A 22,511-nucleotide genomic window follows, 5' to 3' on the forward strand; every position below is an offset into this window, starting at 1 on the left:
AGGTTGGTAAAAAAGTTTAGAAGGTTTCCTTTGTTATTAAACCCAAACACATAACAGATTTAAAAATATTAATTCATAAGGCAAGACGTTTCAACAGACTTCCTATAGAAACACTGATTATTTTATTCATAAATCAAAACCATATATGATGTAAGAAGAAAAACAATAGAAAATAATCTCAATAAGTATTAAGTCTACTGTGCAATGCTTTAGGGATATGCTTGATAGTTGATAAATAATTCATCTAATTTAAATGCAAATAGCAGAACATCATTACCATATAGATCGGTTCAATAATTCCTAAATGAAAGATCATATATACTAATCAACTACCAGGAGACTTTACACCTACAAAAGGAAAGTTAACTGTTTAGTGGAGAACAAACAGAGAACTCACAAAGAATCATAAACTCTAATACAGGGTCCAGAAGTGCCTTGACCAGTTCATGGAAGGAGAAATGTAAGGACAGGAATTGCCTTCCACTTGTCAAGTAGAATTCAGCCATTAAAAAAAAAAAAAAAAAGATTAAAAAAAAATAAATACAGCTCTTGGGTAAATTGCCATTTACATGGTTGAAACTAATTATGTCTGTATACACAAAAATAGAAAACAAGGATTTTGTGTAAAATATGGTAATCCTGTCTGTATCAAATCCTATAGAAAAGTCCTCTCTCCCACACACATAACAGTACTAACTAAAGAAAGTGCTTACTGCTGTGCCTTTATTTTGCCAATGGACTGGTTTGCGTCAGAGCAGCTGAGGTTGGTTTAAATAGTCACATTGAGACATTTTGCTGACTTGGCCAAAAAGGTGCCATTTAAGATAACTTCATTGAGGCCCTTGAATACTGCAAAGACATCCACTGATGGAAATCCACATAACTGTAAGCTCTCAATGAAGTACAGTTGATGCTGCCAGGACGTTAAGGAGCACAGTATAGGAACCTATTGCAAGACCAGCCAATTTCTTCAGCCTCTGGAGCAAAATATTAGCATCTCGAAGTACACATACTGACTATATGCATAGATTAGAATATTAACTCTTCCCTGTGGGCAAAATCAATTAGTAGTATGCCATCAGTTAATCTTATATGGTTGTTTTCATCTACGTGAACACCTTTTTTGATTTTTTCCTGTTGTTTAGAGTAATCCATATATAAATATACTCTCCAGACATAGATATGACATTAATTTGGCATAACATTCAGTGTAAAATAGTATTACATTAATGCTATATTTTCAAGTTATAAGCCTGTAAAAATATACTATTATATGGCATACGATGACACTCTAAAATGGAATAGTAAAAAGCAACAGTCCTCTGCTGCTTGGGAACAGGGATGCATTAATTATGCAGAACGTATGTGTTCGTGGGGCGGCTCTGGCTGTAACTCTGCATAGCCTTTAGGATTCACTCAGGTATGCATTACCTGAATTACGTGACCACTAAGCAAAGCTGGCTGGGTTCCATTCCAATACCTCATCGGTTACAAATACAAACTTTAATTGCAATTCGTCACATGCTTCTGCCTGTATGTGATTTGTCTCACTAAAATACCATCTCCCCAGGCCAAATAAAGAAGCTGCTCATCTCAAAGACAACTTTCAACTACAATGAAAATAAATGGAAGTTAATGGCTAGAGTGGTGCAAGTCTTATTTGCACGTGCTTTCCAATTTCTGTGTTCTTAGATCTCTCTGTTACATAAGTGCAATGCTTTTAATGTGCCAGATGCCCAAGTTGATAGCCACCAAAAAGCTTGCACTGCCTACTGAAAGCAGCTAGTATTTGGAATGGTTACGATTAGTAATTGAGAAAATAAGGTAACTGTCCAGTTCTTAAGTGCTGCCTAAACATAGAGCAATCACACGTGCTTCACAGAGGTTAACGTGAGCTATGTAAATTAATTGTATTTATACATTTTCTGCACTGCAATACTAGAAAGAAAAAATTCAACATGTCTGCTATTTATCCCTGTCCTCAGTGCTCTAAAATAATTACTGGTGTTACAGCACACATTTCTGATTCACCCTTCCCCCAGCATTGGCCATGGTATTGAATCTTGATGAGCTGATGCTGAAGAGCCAGTTTCAAGCACCAAACTACCTACCCTGCATTTTTATAAGCTGTTTGTGGTTTAAATATACTGTCACTATAGTTGACCACAACATAAATCAGCAGCTATTTTGATTTTGGCTTGTCTATACTTTTTAGATGTTTGATACCGAACACATACCACACCCAAATCAGAAATTTAACTTGTGTTTTATTGGCCAAGGAATTATTTTGCTACAAATTATTACTACTTGACATTTACCATCTTAATTATCTATGTGAAATATAAACAATAGCTATTCTGCTCTGATATTTTAACTCGTTCATCCCCGAGGTGTGCGCACACACACACACAATTTCCCCCCAGGCACTCACTTGAAGCATTTTTAGAATAATCCTTTTTAAAATTTCCATAGCCTCTCTATTTAGACCTTGCCAAATAGTGTCTTAGTAATTTTTACTCTGTGTTTTTAGATCAAGTGCTGAATGGTCTAGCTAGCCAATAACTCTCATACCGATGCCACCTACACATGGGACATTTCCTAAAAGCAAGGAAATGTTCAGCCAGGTGAAATCCTACACTTAGGTCTTCACAATAAGCAAGACAATGACAATTAAGGGAGTTATAGCTTCAACCAGAAACAGTCTCAACACCTCAGACACCGCATAGCTTAGACTAGAGTGCATAAGTAATTTAACAACTTGATCATGCAGGGAATTTCTCATCAAAGGGATTTTTGTCCTGCTTCTGCCTTTTGCCTTTATGTGAACCTGAATCGCAGAGGGAAGCGGCAGAAGCCATTTCTGTACCTGGCACAGGGCTGCCAGTAGCAAGCTGCTTACAGCTGAGTGGATTATCTCATGTACCTTCAGGCAACTGGCAGCAGCAGATCGGGGTATTCAGCCTACAGACTGCTCACTAGGCAGATTTAGCCTCCTGAATGAAACTTGCCTGCCATTTTGCAGAGCAAACAGAAAGCAGAACAAGTTTACACCTCAAGAGACCCCGGAGAGCTACGGGGCAAAGCTGCTGAGCTGAGCTCACAAAACCTTCATGATGGTCCAGAAAATTAGAGTAGGGAAATGGAAATGGGACGATTGAATTATTCCATCCAGTGCCCCGTGCTTAAACTGAACAAACACAGCTCTTGGAAGTCTGCATGCTGTGTTTTAATTCCAATTAAGTCCTGATGAGAGAGATTTTAAGCAAAGGGAACTGCAGGGGCTGAAGCTCTGGAGTTGATGTGCCTTAGCTCCAGGCGAAGAGGGAGCACAATTCTCCACATCACGTGCCTTATATTTGATGTTTTACCACTCAACACCGCGAGTGATACAGAATGTGAAGCCTGAAATCCTGTCTACTGAACAAAGACAGGCAAAGCTTTTGTTCAGCTCCAAGAAACTCACAACGCTAGGGCCAGCATTTGGAGCCAAAAGAGCAAAGAGAGACAGTGGGGTAAACTAGGCTGTGGCAAAAAGAATTTAGGAAAGAAAAAAAAAAAAGCACAACCCTTTTGGATGAAAATTACTTTTTTTCTCCATTTCGCAGATATGGCCAAAATTTGGTGACCATACAACTTCAGTATTTATTTTGAAAAATCATGTTTCAGCTATTAAAAATACAAACATACTAAAGAAAACCATCAGCTTTCGAAGCTTGAATACACTGCTTTTGAGAGCAAAGGCTGTCAAGGAAACTGATTTTTTTTTTTCTTTGGGGTTACTCTTTAAAAGTGCCACACCACCATGGAAATTGATACAAGCACTAATGCCTATTACACACTAGCGTGTAATGCAGTACAGCATACTGGTTATACAATACACTATTGTTCAATAAACTGTTAAGCAGTAAAACACCACTTAGGAAGGCCATATGCTTGTCAGGGAGATTGTCAGGAGAAACTGTTACTCATTTTAATGAGTGGGAAACAAAACTATCTCCTCCCAAAAGTTAGCTCTCTCTTTCAAGGTAAATTAACACCAATTAGCTACATTCTTTCATCAATCTTCCTAAATGTGTTTTTTTGCAGATAAAGCTATAGAAAACCAAGATAAATCTCTGACTTGTATGTGCTAACCTAACTGAAATAAGCATAGATTACTTTGCTACAGAGTGCAGTGGCAGACAATTCAGATCACAAATGCAACAGCAATTATAAAAACATCTCACAAAATAATGGTACTTTTCCCTATAACAACACACTCATTTTCCAATTCTGGCTGCTTTGACAAGGCAAACAGATTAAAGCAATGGCAACGTATTTCCCATTCAAAAAGTAAATAATTTAAACTGCTAGTTTTAAGAATTACAGGAAATAATGCAAAGGAAAAGGCTTCCTGAAGAAAGCGGAGAGGATACTCCAGAAAAGAGGTAATTTTTGTACTTCGTAAAGGTAAAACCAGCTTTAATTGCAAATTTTGTAATACCAGTTGTATCGTTGACATAGGAAGGAGATCCACAGCTACGTGGGCTGTAGATAACTGGGCTCAAAACACTTTCCAAGAGAAGAAAAATTTGTGTGCTCCTTTCTGTATACGACTTCAAAAGTGCTCATCAGTAAAACCTGCACTGACAGCATAAGCACTTGTGAGTTTCTCAAGTATCATCTATGAATGCACTTTTAAACTTACCGCTTCTCCACGTCGCTCCAGTCTCTGAAAAGCCTTTCATTTTCTTTTTGCAGATGCTCATTTTTTGCCTGCAGTCTTCCCAGGCAGTCCAGACAGTAACCGATCAGCTCCTTAACCACCTCTGCAGGACTCGAAACTTTCTGTAGCTTCAGAGATCCAAGTCTAAACTAGGACACAAGGAAAGAATGAGTCACTTCATCTGTACTAGAAAGATCACACAACCTTGCTCCAATAAACTTGAATACATACTTAATAAGAAATACCTTACAGCCCTCCAGTTCAAAGCGATATAATAAATTTGTCACAAGAATAATTGTGTAATATGTACAATGCAAATTATTTATGCAGCTAATATGTCTTAATGGTCACTTGTCGTTCAATAGGCACAAGATGCAAGCACTAACATACTTTCTAATGGGCAGGAAAAGAGATGCCACACAGCAAGTGTAACATCATACAGCAACAGCCTGTTCTTGTGCAGATCAGGAGGTCAGCAGTATAAAGGTGCAACCACAGGTGTTATATAAAAGCCATTTTTGATGCAATGCAGAACCACAGGAACTGAAAACCTAACAGTATTTCTAACATATTCTTGCCAGCTGCCCAATTCTGGTACCCACAGCAGCAATACAACCACATAAACATTACTGATAAAACAATATTAACTACCTTTGATCGAAAGTAGCACCACAAATGCCGCTCTATAATGCTTGCATGCACGTGATGGATGAAAACTAGTCCACAAGTTTTCCCCTTCAGTGCTCAGACAGCAAGTTCTTAATAATAAAAGGAGTCCTTCAATTAAATAGGTAGCCTCGATAATTCGATGAGGTTAAAGGATAGGATCTATAATGAATTGTTGTATTTCTTCAGCAATGGGGATGTTATACAGGATATACAAGAGGTCTGAAGAGATTTGTTCTGCCTAGTCTGGCAGAAACAACAGAAAACGGTTGTTTCTGCTATGTTAAAGGAGGAATAGCTCAGCCATACATACAAAACAGTATCAGCTAAACTATAATCGTGCAAAGCTGGATGAAGATACAAAAATATTCAACGTGACAGTCTGGGGCAATTGAAGAAGGATATTAAGGCTGCTTGAAAAGGGTCACATGCGTTATCTGAAGTAAACCAGAAGGGAAGGACCTGACTTTGGTGCTCCGGAGTGTGTAGATGATGAGGAATCTGAACTACCTTACGGTACGTGTCCAAAGCTGATAGAGCCTACAGAAGCCATAGAGTGCTTTTCTGACACCTCTCCACATCTAGAAGCACTACCATTTGCCTGGCTTGAGAAAAAATTAGTTGAGGGAGCAGATCCAGAGAAAAGCAGAGTGGGCTGGATGACACAATCCAGACTTTGGCCAGCTTAAACTACAGTAGAAGCAGATCTTTCAGGAAAGGCATCAAAATGACTTGGCTTTGATTGGAAATGCCTGCAGAAGCGTGAAGTTGGTGAGGGGTATGTGGAAGGAGAAGGGGTCCTCTCTCACATCTTGTAATTTTTTAAAGGATCGATATAACTGTTGTGGCATTTCCCTATGAAAAGAACTATTACTAATTTTTTCAACTTGAATACACAGCAATAACATCTTAAAAAAAATAAGTGGCACATGCTAGGGATCAGGTCAGTCTGTGTCACATTATCTCACCTGTTAAAAATCAGAAATGCCATTTCATTCATTTTTATCCTCACGTTAGCTCATCTTACTTGGGAGGGCACGGAAAATAACTACATAAAAGACATTCACGAAAAAATGCATAGCGTTTGTTAACACTTTTTAAAAAATAAAGCTTACCACGACTATACATAAGGTTTTACCGAAAAAGGCCTCGTAAAAATTGCTCAAAGATTTTAAAGGCACCGTTTGAAACAAATAACCTTCTACTTGGATATTTTATCTACGGAAGTCTATGCAACAACACGATACCATCACGAGCTTCTTCAGCAAGTTTAACTTACTGGAAAATGCATCAAACCCAAAGTTCTAATTTCAAATTAGCCACTGATCTTTTCTCCAAATTCACGTGTACTGTCTCTAACGTATTTTCCTTTAGCTTACATACATCTGATAGCTATAGATGAAAAGATGCATTTAATTTATTTTTGGAAATTAGATTACATTATCAGTAAGCCACAGATGTGTACTCCCTGGATATCACACTCGCTGTTTGACAGCATTAACGAAGATGGACATTTGCGTAAAGGAAACTGTTTTTCATCACTTGCAAGCCACCACCATACTATACGGATAAAGAATTCATGACACACTTGAATACTAGCCGCAGAGATAGAGAAGCACAGTAGCACTGATAAATAGCAACACAATCTTCTACTTATATTGTAGAGGAAACAGCAAGAAGAGTACAATTTTGTCTTATGCTTTTAATATAATCAGCTGAGATAAGATATAGGCAAATATGTTTAAACGGGACAAATGCACATTGACCAAATCACTCTTTACTCAGCACAAGAGCATAAAATATGAATACCCCTAAAACAGGTTAATGTGAATAACAATAGATTTCAGCTGAAAGCCTGGTTCCACTCACAATCAAAATCATGCCAGACACACAGCAGACATTTCAAAAGCAATTTTAATGATAAACAAACACCACTTCAGCCTTTTACTCAAACATATTACATAAACTGATACTGTTAGTGCAATGTGGAGTTCTGAAACTGCAAAATACATCCTCAGCTTCATGGACCTCTGCCATGAAAGGATTTCTGAAAACCTGCAAGAAAAAACAATGTCCTTATTTTTATAAAAGCTGATACACCAAGAGAATCCAAACCAGGCAGTGCTGGAGAAATTTGCCACACTGCTACAGGGACACAGTGAATTTGGGTGGCCATCCTTTTAGGTGTTCATTTCAAAGTCCAGCACAGTAACATTTAGTCTTTCATTCAGCCTTTAATTCAGTCTTTATAACAATCAATTGACTATTACGTACTTTCATAGATTAAAACTCACTGTACTGCTTTCCACGTTTTATACACTGTCATCTGTGGACCATTTCTAGCAGGTCCATGAAAGGTAAGTAAAGCAAGCCCATCACCAGGAGGCTTAAGTAGGTGCTCACATATCAACTGGAAAAAAAAACCCCATATCTTAATGCTTCTGCAAAACAAGTATTCTTCTGTACCTTCCCCCCGCCCCAGTCATTTAATTTAACTTAGGAGAGTTGTAGGAGCAAATTATCCGGGTTACATTGCAGCTACCTCCAGCACCTCAGTGCAAAAAAACATGGGATGTTTAGATACAGCCCTAATGAAGTCAAAAGCAACGTGATATTGGATAGGTGGTTTTGTTTGGTCTCCTTCGCACAGCATGTTATACAAAGCGTACCAAAAAGCCTTCTTAGGCTGCTTCTTCGACATGAAATTATTTGTTACAACGAGCTGTTACAGCGCCTGTTTAACAAAGAGAAATGCAAGCACTAACAATAGTAACGCTGTTATCTGGGCAAATTACAGCCGATTGGCATCTGCTCCTGTAAAGAGCCCAGTGCTGAGAGACTGATAAGCCACAAAGGCAGCCAGATCCATTTCATTTCCAAAGCATCAAGGCAAAGCACCAGCCATTCGTAAAACAATGTAAAGGAAGCAAAATTGGAGGGCGGTTTTGCTCTGGGGTCCCGCTGGCATCCCAAATGGGAAAGCAAACTGGTAAAGGAGCAGATGCACAAAATTGTGCTATTTTAGATCCAAGGATTCTGAATTTGGGACAGATGTGTGATTTGCAGCACTGGTGAAGACAGAATTCTATTAAAATTAAATGGGTTTTGGGGAAAAAAGATCATAAAGAAGGAGGCATTAGTTTTTCCACGTATTGTTTAGGTTTTGCTTGCAACTAAACCAAGAAATAGTCCAGTTATTTGCCCTTCATCACGGAAACTACAGCAGTGAGACTGGAAACAATTCTAGGAAGATTCAGTAGAAGTGGTTAAAGATCAAGATACCATAAGAAACAGCTGACCGGGTGGGATTATCAAGATAAATAGATCCTGCCTACTGCATGAGTGAAAACTCAACGTTAACGCTTCACTAAGCTAATTGTACATATAACTTGTCTACGATTTGGATCGCGTTTCCAAGGTGAGCCTCATTTTGTGAATTCCTGCACATTGCTGCTCTCTAGATTGATTTGTATTTCTTGCCCTTGCTCCAGCTGCTGTAGCTCTCTAGCTTCCTATCATCTGCAGATGTAATTAAGGTGCTTTCTACTTCCTCCTTCAGATCATTCAAAAAAACATTACGTAAAACAGTGAAGCACTAAACACTTCATTTATACAGAGAACAAGCAGATCTGCTAGAGGTCCCAGTGGACAACAGACTGACAGCAACTGGTACACTGCTCCCCTTCAATATCTGTTTTATTGTTTGTTGGGATTTTTTTTTTAATTGTTGTTTTTTAAAGACACATGAAGATGAATACAGAACCATTTAGAAAGTTGTGTTGCCTTAATCAGAAACCACACTCAGCACTTATCCGTTAAGACCGATATTTCAAGCTTAGAAACAAAAAACAAGAATTAGAAGCTTATGACAAAACTGTCATTTTCCCATCACCTCTCACCCTGCCCACTGTTTGTCTTCTACAGATAAAGAAAGAAGTGATCTCAACCATAAGACAGAAAATATTTTGGAGGCTAACCGAAAAGCTTCTCAAGTAATTTTTCTTCTAGTTACTGATGTTTACAGGAAGGTGCTCCACTTAGCTGGGGCGGGGGGGGGGGGGGCGGAAATCATTAAAATGTGAGCCAACGCATTTTTCATGGTAAATTCTCAAACTACATGAAAATTACTTTATTCTATATAGATGGTGGATTTTAATTTTGCACTAAAATATAAACGCTACATAATCTTTGCATTACTACATTCCACTAGAAATAAGAGTTACCATTTCTAAGTCAGTAAGTACCAAAGGTCATACACTGCAAGGAGAAGCCGTTTATGCAGCAACGCTGAGGCAGAATCTGAAGCCAGGTACTAACAGTGAGCTAACTTCCAATAACAACTATTTCTCATTATGACATGCCAGTCTATAAGAAAAAAACCATTCATGAAGGAAACTCTTGTTGCATCTGCATTTCAGGCCATGATTTCTCTCTGTATTACTTAAGTATTCTGATAATTCTTTCTAGCAGTACTTGTTATCCAAAATATATTTAGGGAATTCCATACTTCCACAAGCTAGAAAAAAAATATTTATTTAGACAGACAGATTTTGACCTTTCTTGTCCTGGCAGGCTATAGCAGCTATATAGTGTCTGTCTCTCTCTCCTTCTCTTCTATTTATATTATATACTTAAATCCTAACCCATAATATTCTGCTTTTTCCTTCTCTATTTTGAAAATGATTTAACAAATAATTTTTACAGAGAGTACACTTACAGATACTTAGGTCTGATTTTGAAATGAAAATATTCCTAGTGTGCATGAACTAATTGATGGAGTTTTTATTGTACGAGTCAACCTACACCCTGTAACAGAATCATCTCTACCTCACTTCACTCATCTTTCACTTTTCCTACACCTTCAGAGTAGGACTCAAGAGATCCTTGTGCTCTGCTTCTAATCATAGTATTTCAAACTGTGTTAGCACTCAGCTGGGTTAGCATAGTTAATAACTTCTATGGCCTTGTAGACAGATGCTGCCTCCTGCAAGGTATTGTCTAAGCAAATGTCCTTTCACCAGGGAAATATTAATGGAGAATTTGGGGGGAAAAAAAAAATTCCCCAGCAGCCCACCAGCATGGAGCAGCTGTGTAGTCCCTCTCTGTCTCTATCGACCTGCAGTTTGTAACAGCAGATGTGACCCCTGCACTGAAGCAGGGAAGCCCTGCAGACCCATATAACAACAGATCCTTTTGTCACTGCCCTGTCCTGAGCATCTCTCAACGCCTTTCCTACGCGAGAAAGGAGCTACGCCGGGAGGAATATTTCTACAATAGAGCTCAGTCTTACTACAGCTTGGTCTTTCCACGCTACCTGTTAATGCCAGTTCAACTGAGTCTTTGGGAACCAGGAAGGATGGAGGAGCAATCAGGGTGGTTTTCATTAATAAAAATCCCACAGTCTGAAACCATATGTTTTCAATACGCAAAAAGCCATTTTAATAATTTCAAGAGCCAAACCAAAACAAATGCTTTACTCACTTATTTTTTCAACACTTGCACGAATTTATACCTAGAAAATCTTGCTATGACAAGACATTAAAAGCTATCAACTAAACTATCCTGAAGTCACCTACTGATGACCTTGCCCATGGCTGGTACTGAAAGTTCTTTACCATGGAGTAAGAGATTAGCTGTAACATACAGGACAACTGAATGTTACACTAATTCTAAAGAAAGATGTCTCTTACATTCTTGCATTACAATAGGCAGTGTAAAATACAGAAACTTTCTTTTCTCAGTTCAGAGCTGGAACTCCTGCAAGGCAGACAGGCTGTTGATTTCCAGAATCAGCCTTGCTACTGCCAGTTAAGTATCAGCTACCTCTTCTACTCCACATAAACACAGACTCTGAACGAAGACAGAATCAATACTTCGATAAAAATAAAAGTTTTTACTATGAAAATACCTATGAATTTAAAAGAGGAAAATGTTAATGAAAATTCATGTACAGGGTTAAAGAATATGACCTACAAATGAATGATGCTAACTTGCCTACACAAAGAAAGTATTGTTACAAGCTTCAATCTGGAAAGTATTATACCACATTTATTTCTTAAGTCAATCAGTGAGTGGTCTTGATTTTTTAAAGCTGTGCCACTATTATCTCCAGGGAAATCATTCACCAGTAACCATGACATCCCTGGGTGTGGATAATAAAACGCGTACACTAGACTTGCACAATACAGTGATGACAATGTGAAAGCAGAAGTTGCTTTTGTAACAGCAGACTCTAGGAAGCTAGAAAAATTACAAAGTACCGTGGAAGCCAAGAAATCTTGCTGGTTACATCAGTGAGTATAAAAATACGATCAGCAATTACAAAAATCAAGTTTAAGATAAAAATTCTGCCTTTCTCCACTCTTGCCTTTCCCTCCTGAAATGTTATTTATGAGAAAAGTATTACTTCATCCTCCAAAAAAAAGTATCTTCCTCTCAGTGAAGGCATTACATCTATTCTAGAGCAAAACAGCTGACACAAGTGATTGCTATTTCTCTCAGGTTTTTACTACATGCTGCAGAAACCTTCCACATAAATTGCCGTCATATTAGCTCCACATCAACTGATGAAATTCCATCTGGTTTCACTATTTTGTATGGCAGGAGCTCCCAAATATTTTGGAGAGTGCTTCGCTGTTTCTCACACCCCCAAACCCACACATTCATGGCACTGAATGTGCCACACATTCGTGGCCCCCTGAACGATTGCAGTGCAAGGAGGCTACATCCGTACAGTCAACCAAGCAGAAATCAGGAACGCTGCCACGTCCTAGAACACACTAGTATTATATACATCTAAGCACTAGAATGGCCACAGCATGTCCTTGGCCCTTGCCAGCGACCACCTCACCAAACACTCTGCAGGCACATCGCAGGAGCTGGAGCATCCCAGGGACAGTTTGCATGCAGCCACCCTCTTCTGGAGGCTGAGTGAGTTTAATAGCACGGACGTAGACCGTTCCCCACCAGTTGGCCCCTGTGCCTGGGAACATTCCCAGGAAATTTTAATTTACTGGTGCAGAGGCAACCACAGTAGTCCCTGGAATAATCAGGTTTGCAGCAGAAGCCACTCTACTCATTTTACTAGATTAAGAAGGACCAAGGCACACTGCAGAAGGAGGTCTCAGGTTTCCCTTTTGATGGAATATCTGGATCCTGAGGAAGGAGGTAGAAATAAGGCTGAAGAAGGCTCTGCCACTTTCAAGTTATTCTCTCCATCCCTCATCAAGCTGTATGCTGCAGCATGGGCCAGACTGGAAGCAGATTCAAGAAAGCTCTTCATAGCCTTATTGATTGGGAGGGACCTCTGGAGGTCTCCAATTCAACCTTCTGCCCAATGCAAGGCCAGCTCAGAGGTCAGACCAGGTCGCTCAGGGCTTTATCCAGTTCGGTCTTGAAAATCTCCAAGCACTGAGACCGCACAACCTCTCTGGACAACCTGTCCCAACACTTGACTGGCCTAAGAGCGAAAAACTTTTCCACTATATGCCATTGGAAACAGTGGTTTTGATTTATGTCTGCTGTCCCTCATCCTCCTAACATGCACCAGTGCAAATTGCTTTCCACTGTTACCAGCTTCCAGACCCATACAACCCACTGAACACTGTCCTCTAAGTCCCACCATCCAACCAGTTTTCTGTCTATCTCCTTCTCCATCCATCAAAATCACAACAACCTAACCTGGACGTAATATTGCAGGAAACAGTGCTGAAAGCCTTGCCACAGTCCAGACAAATGGCATCCTCCACTCTCCCTTCAGGCACAAATTCAGTCATTTTATCACAGAAGACACGGTAGAAGCAGACACAGTCTGCATGGTTTGGCATGATTTACATTTGGTAAATCCATGCCAACAGCTCCCAGTCACCACCTTCTCTTTCATGTGCACAGAAATACGCTCCGAGAGGAGTTGCTCCATAAGTTTCCCAGAAATCAAAGTGAGCCTGACCAACCCGTAGTTTCTCTGAGCATCAATCCAGAATTTTTTGAAGACTGGTGGAAGGTTTGCCATCCTCCAGTTGTTCGGGACCTCTCCCAATGTCTGTGAGCTTTCAAATTTGATAGGAAGCAGCCTCATAAAGGCCAGCTCTCTAAGCCCCCTTGGATGCAGAGCATCTGGTCCAATGGACTTGGGTGGGTTGTTGTGGTGCAGAAAACAATAACATGAAAAGCCAGCTCTGCTCAGCAATCTAGATTTCTTATGACATTCATTAAGGTCCTTGGAAGCACTGCATTTTGACTCTCCATATTTGAGATCATTCCAGCAGGAAGTTCTCAACATAAAATCCCACTGCTCTGTTCAGGGGAAAGAGGAGGAGGACTTCTCTGAAGACTTAAATATTGTACCAAAATCTGAACATCATTTGCCTGAGACCTCACTAAGGTCAACTCTTTGCAATCACAGGAAACAATGTCACATAAACCCTCCCATAGGAATCAGAGTTTTTAAAAGAGTTTCTTAATCTCACTAGCCTAGCTGGAAAGCTGTTTGGGACATTTTTTTCTAATTTGCCTCCTGAACACACACGTGCCGAACTTGTATCCATTTGCTCCTGACAGACACTGTTCCTTAGATTATAGCATTCTTCTCTCTCTCTCTGGTGTTCAGACTCAATTATTTATAGATAATTATTTTCCTCTGTCAGTATGTATTCTGTTGAACTAAAGCTCAGTGTTGTAGCCTTGGCTACATATATATTAGGTCCTCTATTCCTCGTATTGTACAAGCTTCCTCCCAATTTCAGTTTGCATTTCTTGACTGTGGATGACCAGAACTATAGATGGAAGTTTGAGTATATACCATGACTAAGGAGATCACACAAATACACAGAAAATAGACCTGGAACTTATGTGACATTTGTAGATCATCAATATCCAATTTGCACGTTTCATTTCTTTCTTTCACCCTGCCACATTTATCCTGTAAGAATCACCAGTAAATGGGCATTATCTATATTTCAGGAGGCCTGGTTCTTCAGATAGTTTTGGAATAAACAATAGTAAATTAAAATAGTAAGCACATCAGATATGGCTTAAATACCCTCTTTTTTTTAAAAAAAAAAAAAAGAAAGAAAAGCAAGGAAAAAGTGAGTCATGTAGATAGGTAAAAGTAGTTGTGTGGGTGGTGGGAAGATACCAACTGAGCAAGAAACTGATTTATTTCTTTCACGAATGGCATTATATCTATTTGTCTTTCTTTAAAGCCTTTGGAAAACTTCCTTGTTTAATCTTTACACTCCTCAGAAACATCACATTTCACATATCTATACAATCAGCTACTTCTGTGAAGCTTAATCCCACCCATGCTGAAATGGTCTTTAGCTACTGAATTTTGACAGCTGTGACATGGTCTGGTCAAGATCTACCCATGCTATGATTCACTACCTAAAGTGCTTTGTAATCATTTTCCCAAACTTACCCTAAAAACTGTTGCTCATGAGAGTACTTCCTCCTCCAAGCTTAAACCCATATATATATCAATAAGAACCAAATCATATCTTTGTAAAAAATGAGATACATTTCAAAAAAAGGCACGAACTGAGTAAAGTTACAGAGCATTTGCACTGAAGCAATGCTTATCTCTCTAGGTGCTAAGCTACAGAACGCTGCTACTAATTTTCCCCTCAATTTTCTTGATCAGTATGCAACTGAAACCCTTAAAATTAGAAATACACTCAATACTAAAACGGAGTGCAGCACTGTAATATTAGGTAGTTCTTCCAATTCTTTCCCAAAAGTAATCAGGCACAATGTTCCACTTCACTAAAAAAATCTAAGCAATTGGAGTAAAAATGCCAAAGGCAAAGCTCCAGAAAGATCAGGTGCACCAGTTACTTAGAATAATAAATATGGAACAGACAACTATACATTATGGTTCCACAAACAGTGGTAACAGTGATTATGTAAAGAACAAACAACTCAAGCAGTTTATTGAATTTGGGATGCAATTACTACTTCACCATGAAAAAAATGGCAGGTTTCCATTTTATGCATACATCCAAGCACTTTATCTTCTTTTATGCTTCTCCTCTTTTATCGTTCCCTTCTCTACTTCAGGCAATACTGTCCATTCAACTCTCTGCTACCAGTCTGCCTCTGAAGTGAGTTCACAAAGACAACTGAAGCAGAGCATCCTTAAAAGATCTTTTTTTCATCCTTCTCCTCATTAATTCAATGGCTCCAGGAATAATCAGATACTTTCCCTACCTCACTGAGTAGCAAGCAGGTCTGTGAGCAATGGAACTACAGAAGGCTGGTTTCCTATGGTTATAACTCTTGTGCTGGATCCCCTAATGTCTAAGAAGGTGAGAAATCCAGTCAAAGCTTTTCCTTTATTTAGTGCATTCATAACTTCTCTTTCCCATGAGGATTTGCTAGTGTCTAATAATACAGTTGATCTCATTCCACAGTTTTTTCCAAAGCAGACATATGAATAGGGTCTCTCTTCTCCATCCAGCCACCTATTTCCATGAAACTAGCAGGAACCCGATATCTTTGAGACCTTTACTCCTGTCAAATCTGTTTGAAATTGGCCAGTAGTTTCAGAAGCTACTGGGGGGAAAGGGGAGGAGGTAAGAGACTGGCAGTCAGCAGAGGCACACAGCAGGATCACATAAGCTTTGATTCCTTAGGAAGCAGGGTAAAACACTCACACATTTTATTATTTTTAAAACTGCCCTAAATGAATTAGGAGACAAGCTTTACTTGGAGATCTAAACTTGTTTTCTTCCTTGTACTTCATGTAACTTATAGTGTGGCAATAATACAATAGACTCTAGATATAACACCTGGATTCAGGTCTCAGGGCTTAAACACATGAACAATTCACAGCTATGTTAATTTAGATTTCAGAGGGAAAGCCTAATAAGATAGCTTAAATCAGAATGCATTTCCTACAGGCTAACAGAACAGAACATAGGCCATTACCGTAAATCAACTGACACACAAAATTATCGCATAGCTACCTGTGTTTGAGGCTTGAGTCTCACGAAAGTATGAAAGGATGCCTGCCAAGGATTTTAAATTTAATGTGCTGTCACTTTTCATCAAATATGCTGCATTTATGTTCAGGTTTCCAACTCAAAAATTATTCTGGAACAAAGCTCACTTCAGGAACATCCTTAAAGTAGGAGTGTGAAGCTCTTTTCCTGAACAGTTAATCACAAAGCACACATAGCATGAACATGTAACACTGAAAAAAAACCCCAGGCAACCCTTTCGATAGCCTCCAGAAAAGTTTCTACAAATGTTATGAAAGGTAGATCCAGATTAAATGTGCTTTTAGCAAAAATCTCCAAAATAAAAGCAAGGCTTGGAGGAGTGCCTGTGATATTACTGTCAGTAAAAGTTCCAAGGTAACAAAATATGAATGATTAATACTTCCAAGATTAAAAAAAAACCACCACCACGTTATATGTTAGCTGCTGCATAATGGGAGTATTTTAAAACAACCTGTCAACTGATCATATTCCCACATGTGAAACCCAGACTGCAACTTTCTTTAAAAACTTTAATAAAACATAACTGAACTGTCTGGAGTAATAACTGTCAGGTATGAAGACTACTTGTCTTGGGAGCTACTTCCCTTCAAACATTGACCTTTAGGTTTGGGAAGTAATGGAAACTATAAAGTGCTTCTTGAATACACCCTTGAAACTAACATGCCAACATTTTACAGTAATTTAAGTCTGACTCCTCCTGAATATGCTGTACTCCGATGGTTAACAGCTCGATGATTGCACATGATTTTTTTTTGCTTGGAAAGTAAATGTATAACCACGTGACTAAGCATGAGATAATGCTTAGACCAAGGCAAAATATAAAAGTGTTCCCAATTAAGCACTACAAACAATTTTCCAGTGTGAGTAATAACACAGGATTCATTTAGAACAACCATTGACTGTTTTCAGGGTGGTTTTCTACCCTTTGTTTACAACATCCTTTCAGGACGTTGACAGGCACTTGCTAAAACCTTTCAGATCCAAACATCTGACTAGTTAATAAAAACTTCACTGAATGGATTATTTCATCACACTCAAGAAAACAAGAGGTTGATGATTTTCCTCTATAGTATAAAACTCACTTAACTGAGCTATGTGATGAACATCTGCATACACCCCACCCACAAACTTAGAAATACTCAACGCATCACAAGATATACGTAGTGAATATGACAAATTTGCAGGAAAGCCAAAATTCCAAGCAGCGTTAAGTACATTGAAGGACATAAACACTTCTATAAATTATCAAGATATGAATAGTATATTTCGTTCCATCCAAGAATCTAAAAGAAAGAAACAAAAAAGGCAAACTCCTATTTTCATGTAGAAAGAAAGAAGCACCAGCTCAGATTCAGGAATGCAATGCATGTGAAATAAACTTTACTGAGTTAGATCTGTCTACACTTATGTCCCTTTTCTTACTGTTTGATTTTATCACCAGCAAGAGACTCCCCCCCCCACCCTTTAATACTCAAATTACTCCACAGATAAGTGCAGAGTGAGATCCTACACCCAGAAGTTAAGCCCTTCTAGCCCTCCTCAATGAAGGCCTCTTCTGCTTTCATGCAGGAATCTACATTGTTGTAACTACCTTCACGACATCTTTATTTTATGCAAGCATTAAAAAAAAAAAAAAAAATCAAAGGAGTTTTTTAAAAAAATCAAGGAGTATTCACCTGTATTTCCTTGCAGAACACTGTCAGAGATGCAGAAATTTGACAATAAAAATTTGTTCTAGACCCACCTCTCGCATGAAATTATAACGCAAAGAAGACAGTTCAAGCTTGAACCACCTATGGGTTCACTAGCAGCAGCAGCACATCTTTAACCTCAAACAGATGGGACACGTATCATCCTTTGAGACATTTTTCCCAAAATGTCTTCAGGAACCATTGCGTGACTCCATTCAGAACTACAACTCACAGCGCAAAATTCCCAGCCTTCTACCCAATTTTCTTGGGATATACACATCTAATCAGAGGGATATAATGTATTAAAAGCCATTCTCTGTAACTGCTCTAGGCGAGTAGCAGCTCAACACCTAATACTTAGGTATAGGAATGACTTGGGAAAATACTGTATTTCATATTGTCCAGGCTAAGTAGCAGCTCACAATGTGTTTTTGGCCTTCAAGGAGGATCTACAGACATTGAGTTGATGGAGCGTGGCCAAAGAGCAACAAACCTAGTGGAGGGTATAGAGAGCAAGTCTTATGAGGAGCAGCTGAGGGACCTGGGGGTGTTTAGTGTGGAGAAAAGGAGGCTGAGGGGAGACTTTATCGCTCTCTACAACTGCCTGAAAGGAGGGTGTAGCGAGGTGGGTCTTAGTCTCTGTTCCCAAGTAACAAGTGACAGGATGAGAGGAAATGGCCTCAAGTTGTGTCAGGGGAGGTTTAGAGTGGAGATCAGGAAAAATTTCTTCACCGAAAGGGTTGTCAAGCAGAGGAAGAGGCTGCCCAGGGAAGTGGTGGAGTCCCCATCCCTGGGTGGATTTAAAAGCCGTGTAGATGTGGTGCTGAGGGGTACGGTTTAGTGGTGGACTTGGCAGTGCTGGGTTAACGGTTGGACTCGATGATCTTAAAGGTCCTTTCCAACCAAAATGATTCCGTGATTCTAGAGCATCACTACACTTCATTTCAGGATGCTAGTATTCATCTCTTCTTACTACATATATACTGCTTTGCTCCCAGGCTCCTTAAAGGAACAAATTAATACACAGAAAAAAAATGATAGTTTGTTTCTCAGAGGTTTCACTACAGTCAAGAAAAGGGAATTTAGTACAATCTTGTCTTGTTTATGCTCTGGGCATGAAATTAAGGTTTCTTCTCTCAAGTCTGGCACTATCCAGACTCATTATGATAGAGGAGGATTTAAGACTAAGTACTACTGCTAAAAATACCTGGTTACACTTTCTACCATGTAAGAATAATTAAAATATGACATTTCTATTCCATAGGTAAAGGTCATTTCAGAGCACTGACTAATCACAGGTCTTTTCTGACTGTTCAAATGTCGTTTCATACACTGACTGATTCAAGGTAATCACTAAGTTGGTATGCCAGATCCATTCATTGGCACTACAAACAACTCTAGCAAATAATGTTTCCATATGGATTACTATCATTATAAAAGGCATCAAAAGTTTTGCATTCAAGAAACTCATATTAAATTGTAATAAAGATTAAATAACATGAATGTTTTTCTGAAAATTCAAATCCACCTAACCTATTTTTTATATATATGCACATATATATACCTAATGCTTAAAACAGATGCATTTATGTGTCTTTTCATAAAAGAAGTTTTTACTGAGATCAAAAATTGGATTGGATTCAATTAGAAAATATTTTCCCTGAAATCTTATAAATTCTCATCCGCAAAAGAAATTCAGTTAACAGATAAAAATGTTAGACTAAAATGGTTGCTAGCAACACAAAAAAAAACATTTACTTTTTTCCACATAATAATATTTTCAAAAGTTGCCATTACAAAGTATTTAGTGAATTAATGTTTTCTGAAGCCAAGACAATCATGGAAGAAGGCAGGCATTTCTTTCTCACAATTAGAATTCTATAGAGCACGACTGGCTACTTCAAGGGACGGTCGGTGTTTTCCGACACGTCAATATACAGCCCGTTGAAGCTACGGCATTTTAATTCACTGAGATCTGAATTCCTGAATCAGTCCTGAACAAGTTCTGCACACTACCTGCTTCAGAAAGTTGTTTCTATTTTTCAGATGAGTCAGTGAAATAGGTTCCTTCATTATACTTGTAGCAAAAGATATGGTGAATATATTTTGTACCTGGACCAGTACATCATCACTAGGATGGTTACAAGCCATTAGAAACAAACGCCAGTAGCAAAAGTAATCAAGCCAATTACTAAGGTCTCAACTGACAGTGCTATGAAACAACAGGGCAGGCCACCTACTCTTCCCACACTACAGTTATCTGCGTTGTTAGATTCACGCATGGTTCAACCTGATGGCGTGGCTCGCTCTCTGATGACTGCTCAGCCCGGTGGCAGGACATGCTGCAGCTGCTGGTTAGACCACGGGCTCAGGTGAAGCATCATAAAGCCACATCACCTGGATCCACAGGTCACAGTCACATCATATTACTTGCACACCACAACAGAGGCAAAAATTTTCAGGGACCCAGGGAAAAGAGTGAAGTCTCCTTTATATTACAGTGTAATTAGAAAGCATGAACTCTATGCCTTCAAACCCAGAGGCATGGACAGATTCCCTCTGGACAGCCCCAGCTGCCTGTCAGACATTTCACAGGCCAACAGCAGTACGCTTTACTTATCACAGAAATGGCTCAATGTGGGAAGGAACCAAAGAACTTAATTTCATCTTTACTGTAATTTCAGCAGAGGAAAACAGCATATATTTCTATATTTTATTTTCTTTATTTTTACATGTCACCAAACCAGTGTAAAGGAGCATCCATGGATTTTCTGAAATCCCCGAGTCTATAGCAGTAATGGTAGAAGAACTAAAACTTTCTTATGAATCAGAAAATGGTAGGGGTTTTTTGTTTTGCTTTGGTTTTGTTAGTTTTTTAAACACCCACATTAACTTATTCCAGAATAGTAAAATACTAGCAGTGGAGTACCTTAAAGAAATTGTAATTGGGCCAGTGCTGTTTAACATGATCAACAAAAAAACAACAAAAACCAGTGCATACAGTGAGGTGGCAAACAAGGTAAAACCCAATAACCATATATATTTCAGTTAGCAACAAACTGGAAAAGAACATACACAGCAGCAAATGCAAGCAATAGCCAATGATGGAGAGGCAATTTTTCCCTTAAAGCTCAAAATGTCCCTTAATGTCCCATGTTAACCATCAGTTATCAGCATTAAAAATCAGTATGCTAATACATGGGTAAAACAAGTTCTACAGAGACAACGTGTCTGTGAAGAACCACAGTACTACTGAGAACTCAACCATTTTTCAAGGCAGGGTTCTGGTTTTGGTGACTTGGTGATCTGTGTCCTGCACAGGAAGCTGTGATGGAATAACCGACTCAAAGACCACCCTGCATAGACAAGGCCTGCACACAGAAAGAAGTAAAAAGCTTAATTTATAATTTTTATTTAATTTTATATCAGTATTCCACTGTCAAAGGGACATTGCTCAGTGAGACAATGGAATGTCCCGAGTTAAGCAGGATCCAGTATGTTCACGTAGGATCTTTTTTTTGACTAGGTTAAAACAAGTACTTACATGGTCTGAACTCTCCTTGGGCAAGTAGTTATCTCCACATTGCCAAATACAACTTCACTGAGGTTCTCAGCAGTCTGGTTCACCGCGTGGTCAAGCTAGAGATCTGCAAAAACTTGTTGTCTCCAAATAAAATCTAAATCTATTTCTAGCTGAGGAACCAGCAAAGAAAAGATCCACCACTATTTCTGAAACTAACAAACTGATCACTGAAATTGCTTACCATCAGAATAACACAATGGTTTTTCTTAGGCATATACAAGTAAGACCCATGAAACTGTTCCTTTAAGCAAATCCCATCTTGTGCACACAAAACACAGGGATATACATGAACAAACTTGAAAAGAAGCCATATCACATTCTGGGACAGCTGGTTTAAAGATATAAGATGTGATTATCTATTCTGAGCTGTAAGCTTAAGGAAGTAGTGCTTTCAAGCTCTACGTAGGTGAACTGGAATGACTAGCAGCATGAAATAGCCCAGACTGCAAAGGAAATAGTGTAAAGTGACTATACCAGCCCACACAAACACAAGTGAGAGATGAACCAGAGCAGCAACACAGCAGACTGGAACAGCTCTTCACTGCCAAACCCCAAAGTAAAAGAACCCATTAAAAAAAAAAAAAAGAGAGGAGAGGGGATGTCAATATCCTGCTCCTGACTTGCAAAGTGAGGAAAATTATTTCATGTTTGCAAGAATAGCATCCTGTAGTCAGTAGCAAACACCACTCAGACCAACCTCAGAGCTTGCTAGATTTTTTTGGCAGACTAAGATTTAAACAATCATTAAAATAAACAAGACTTAAGTAAGGATGCTGAACATTGCTAAATAATTTCTTTCCCCTTACTTTAAGCCAGCTGAAAGCGATGATGGGAATTACAGCAAATGTTGCTTGCTAAGAAAATCA

At 38.9% G+C, this 22,511-nt stretch overlaps 1 protein-coding gene across 1 annotated transcript in view; it reads right to left on the minus strand.

Moving 5' to 3' along the window:
- Window positions 1-22,511, minus strand: part of XRCC4 (X-ray repair cross complementing 4) — a 182,216-nt gene that overhangs the window by 101,050 nt on the left and 58,655 nt on the right. Inside the window, exon 5 of the mRNA XM_068422815.1 lies at window positions 4,688-4,854. Coding sequence (XP_068278916.1) covers window positions 4,688-4,854 — 167 coding nt within the window. The remainder of the gene's footprint in view (window positions 1-4,687; window positions 4,855-22,511) is intronic.

This window comes from Nyctibius grandis, chromosome Z (genome assembly GCF_013368605.1).
Source record: "Nyctibius grandis isolate bNycGra1 chromosome Z, bNycGra1.pri, whole genome shotgun sequence".
Taxonomy (NCBI): domain Eukaryota; kingdom Metazoa; phylum Chordata; class Aves; order Nyctibiiformes; family Nyctibiidae; genus Nyctibius; species Nyctibius grandis.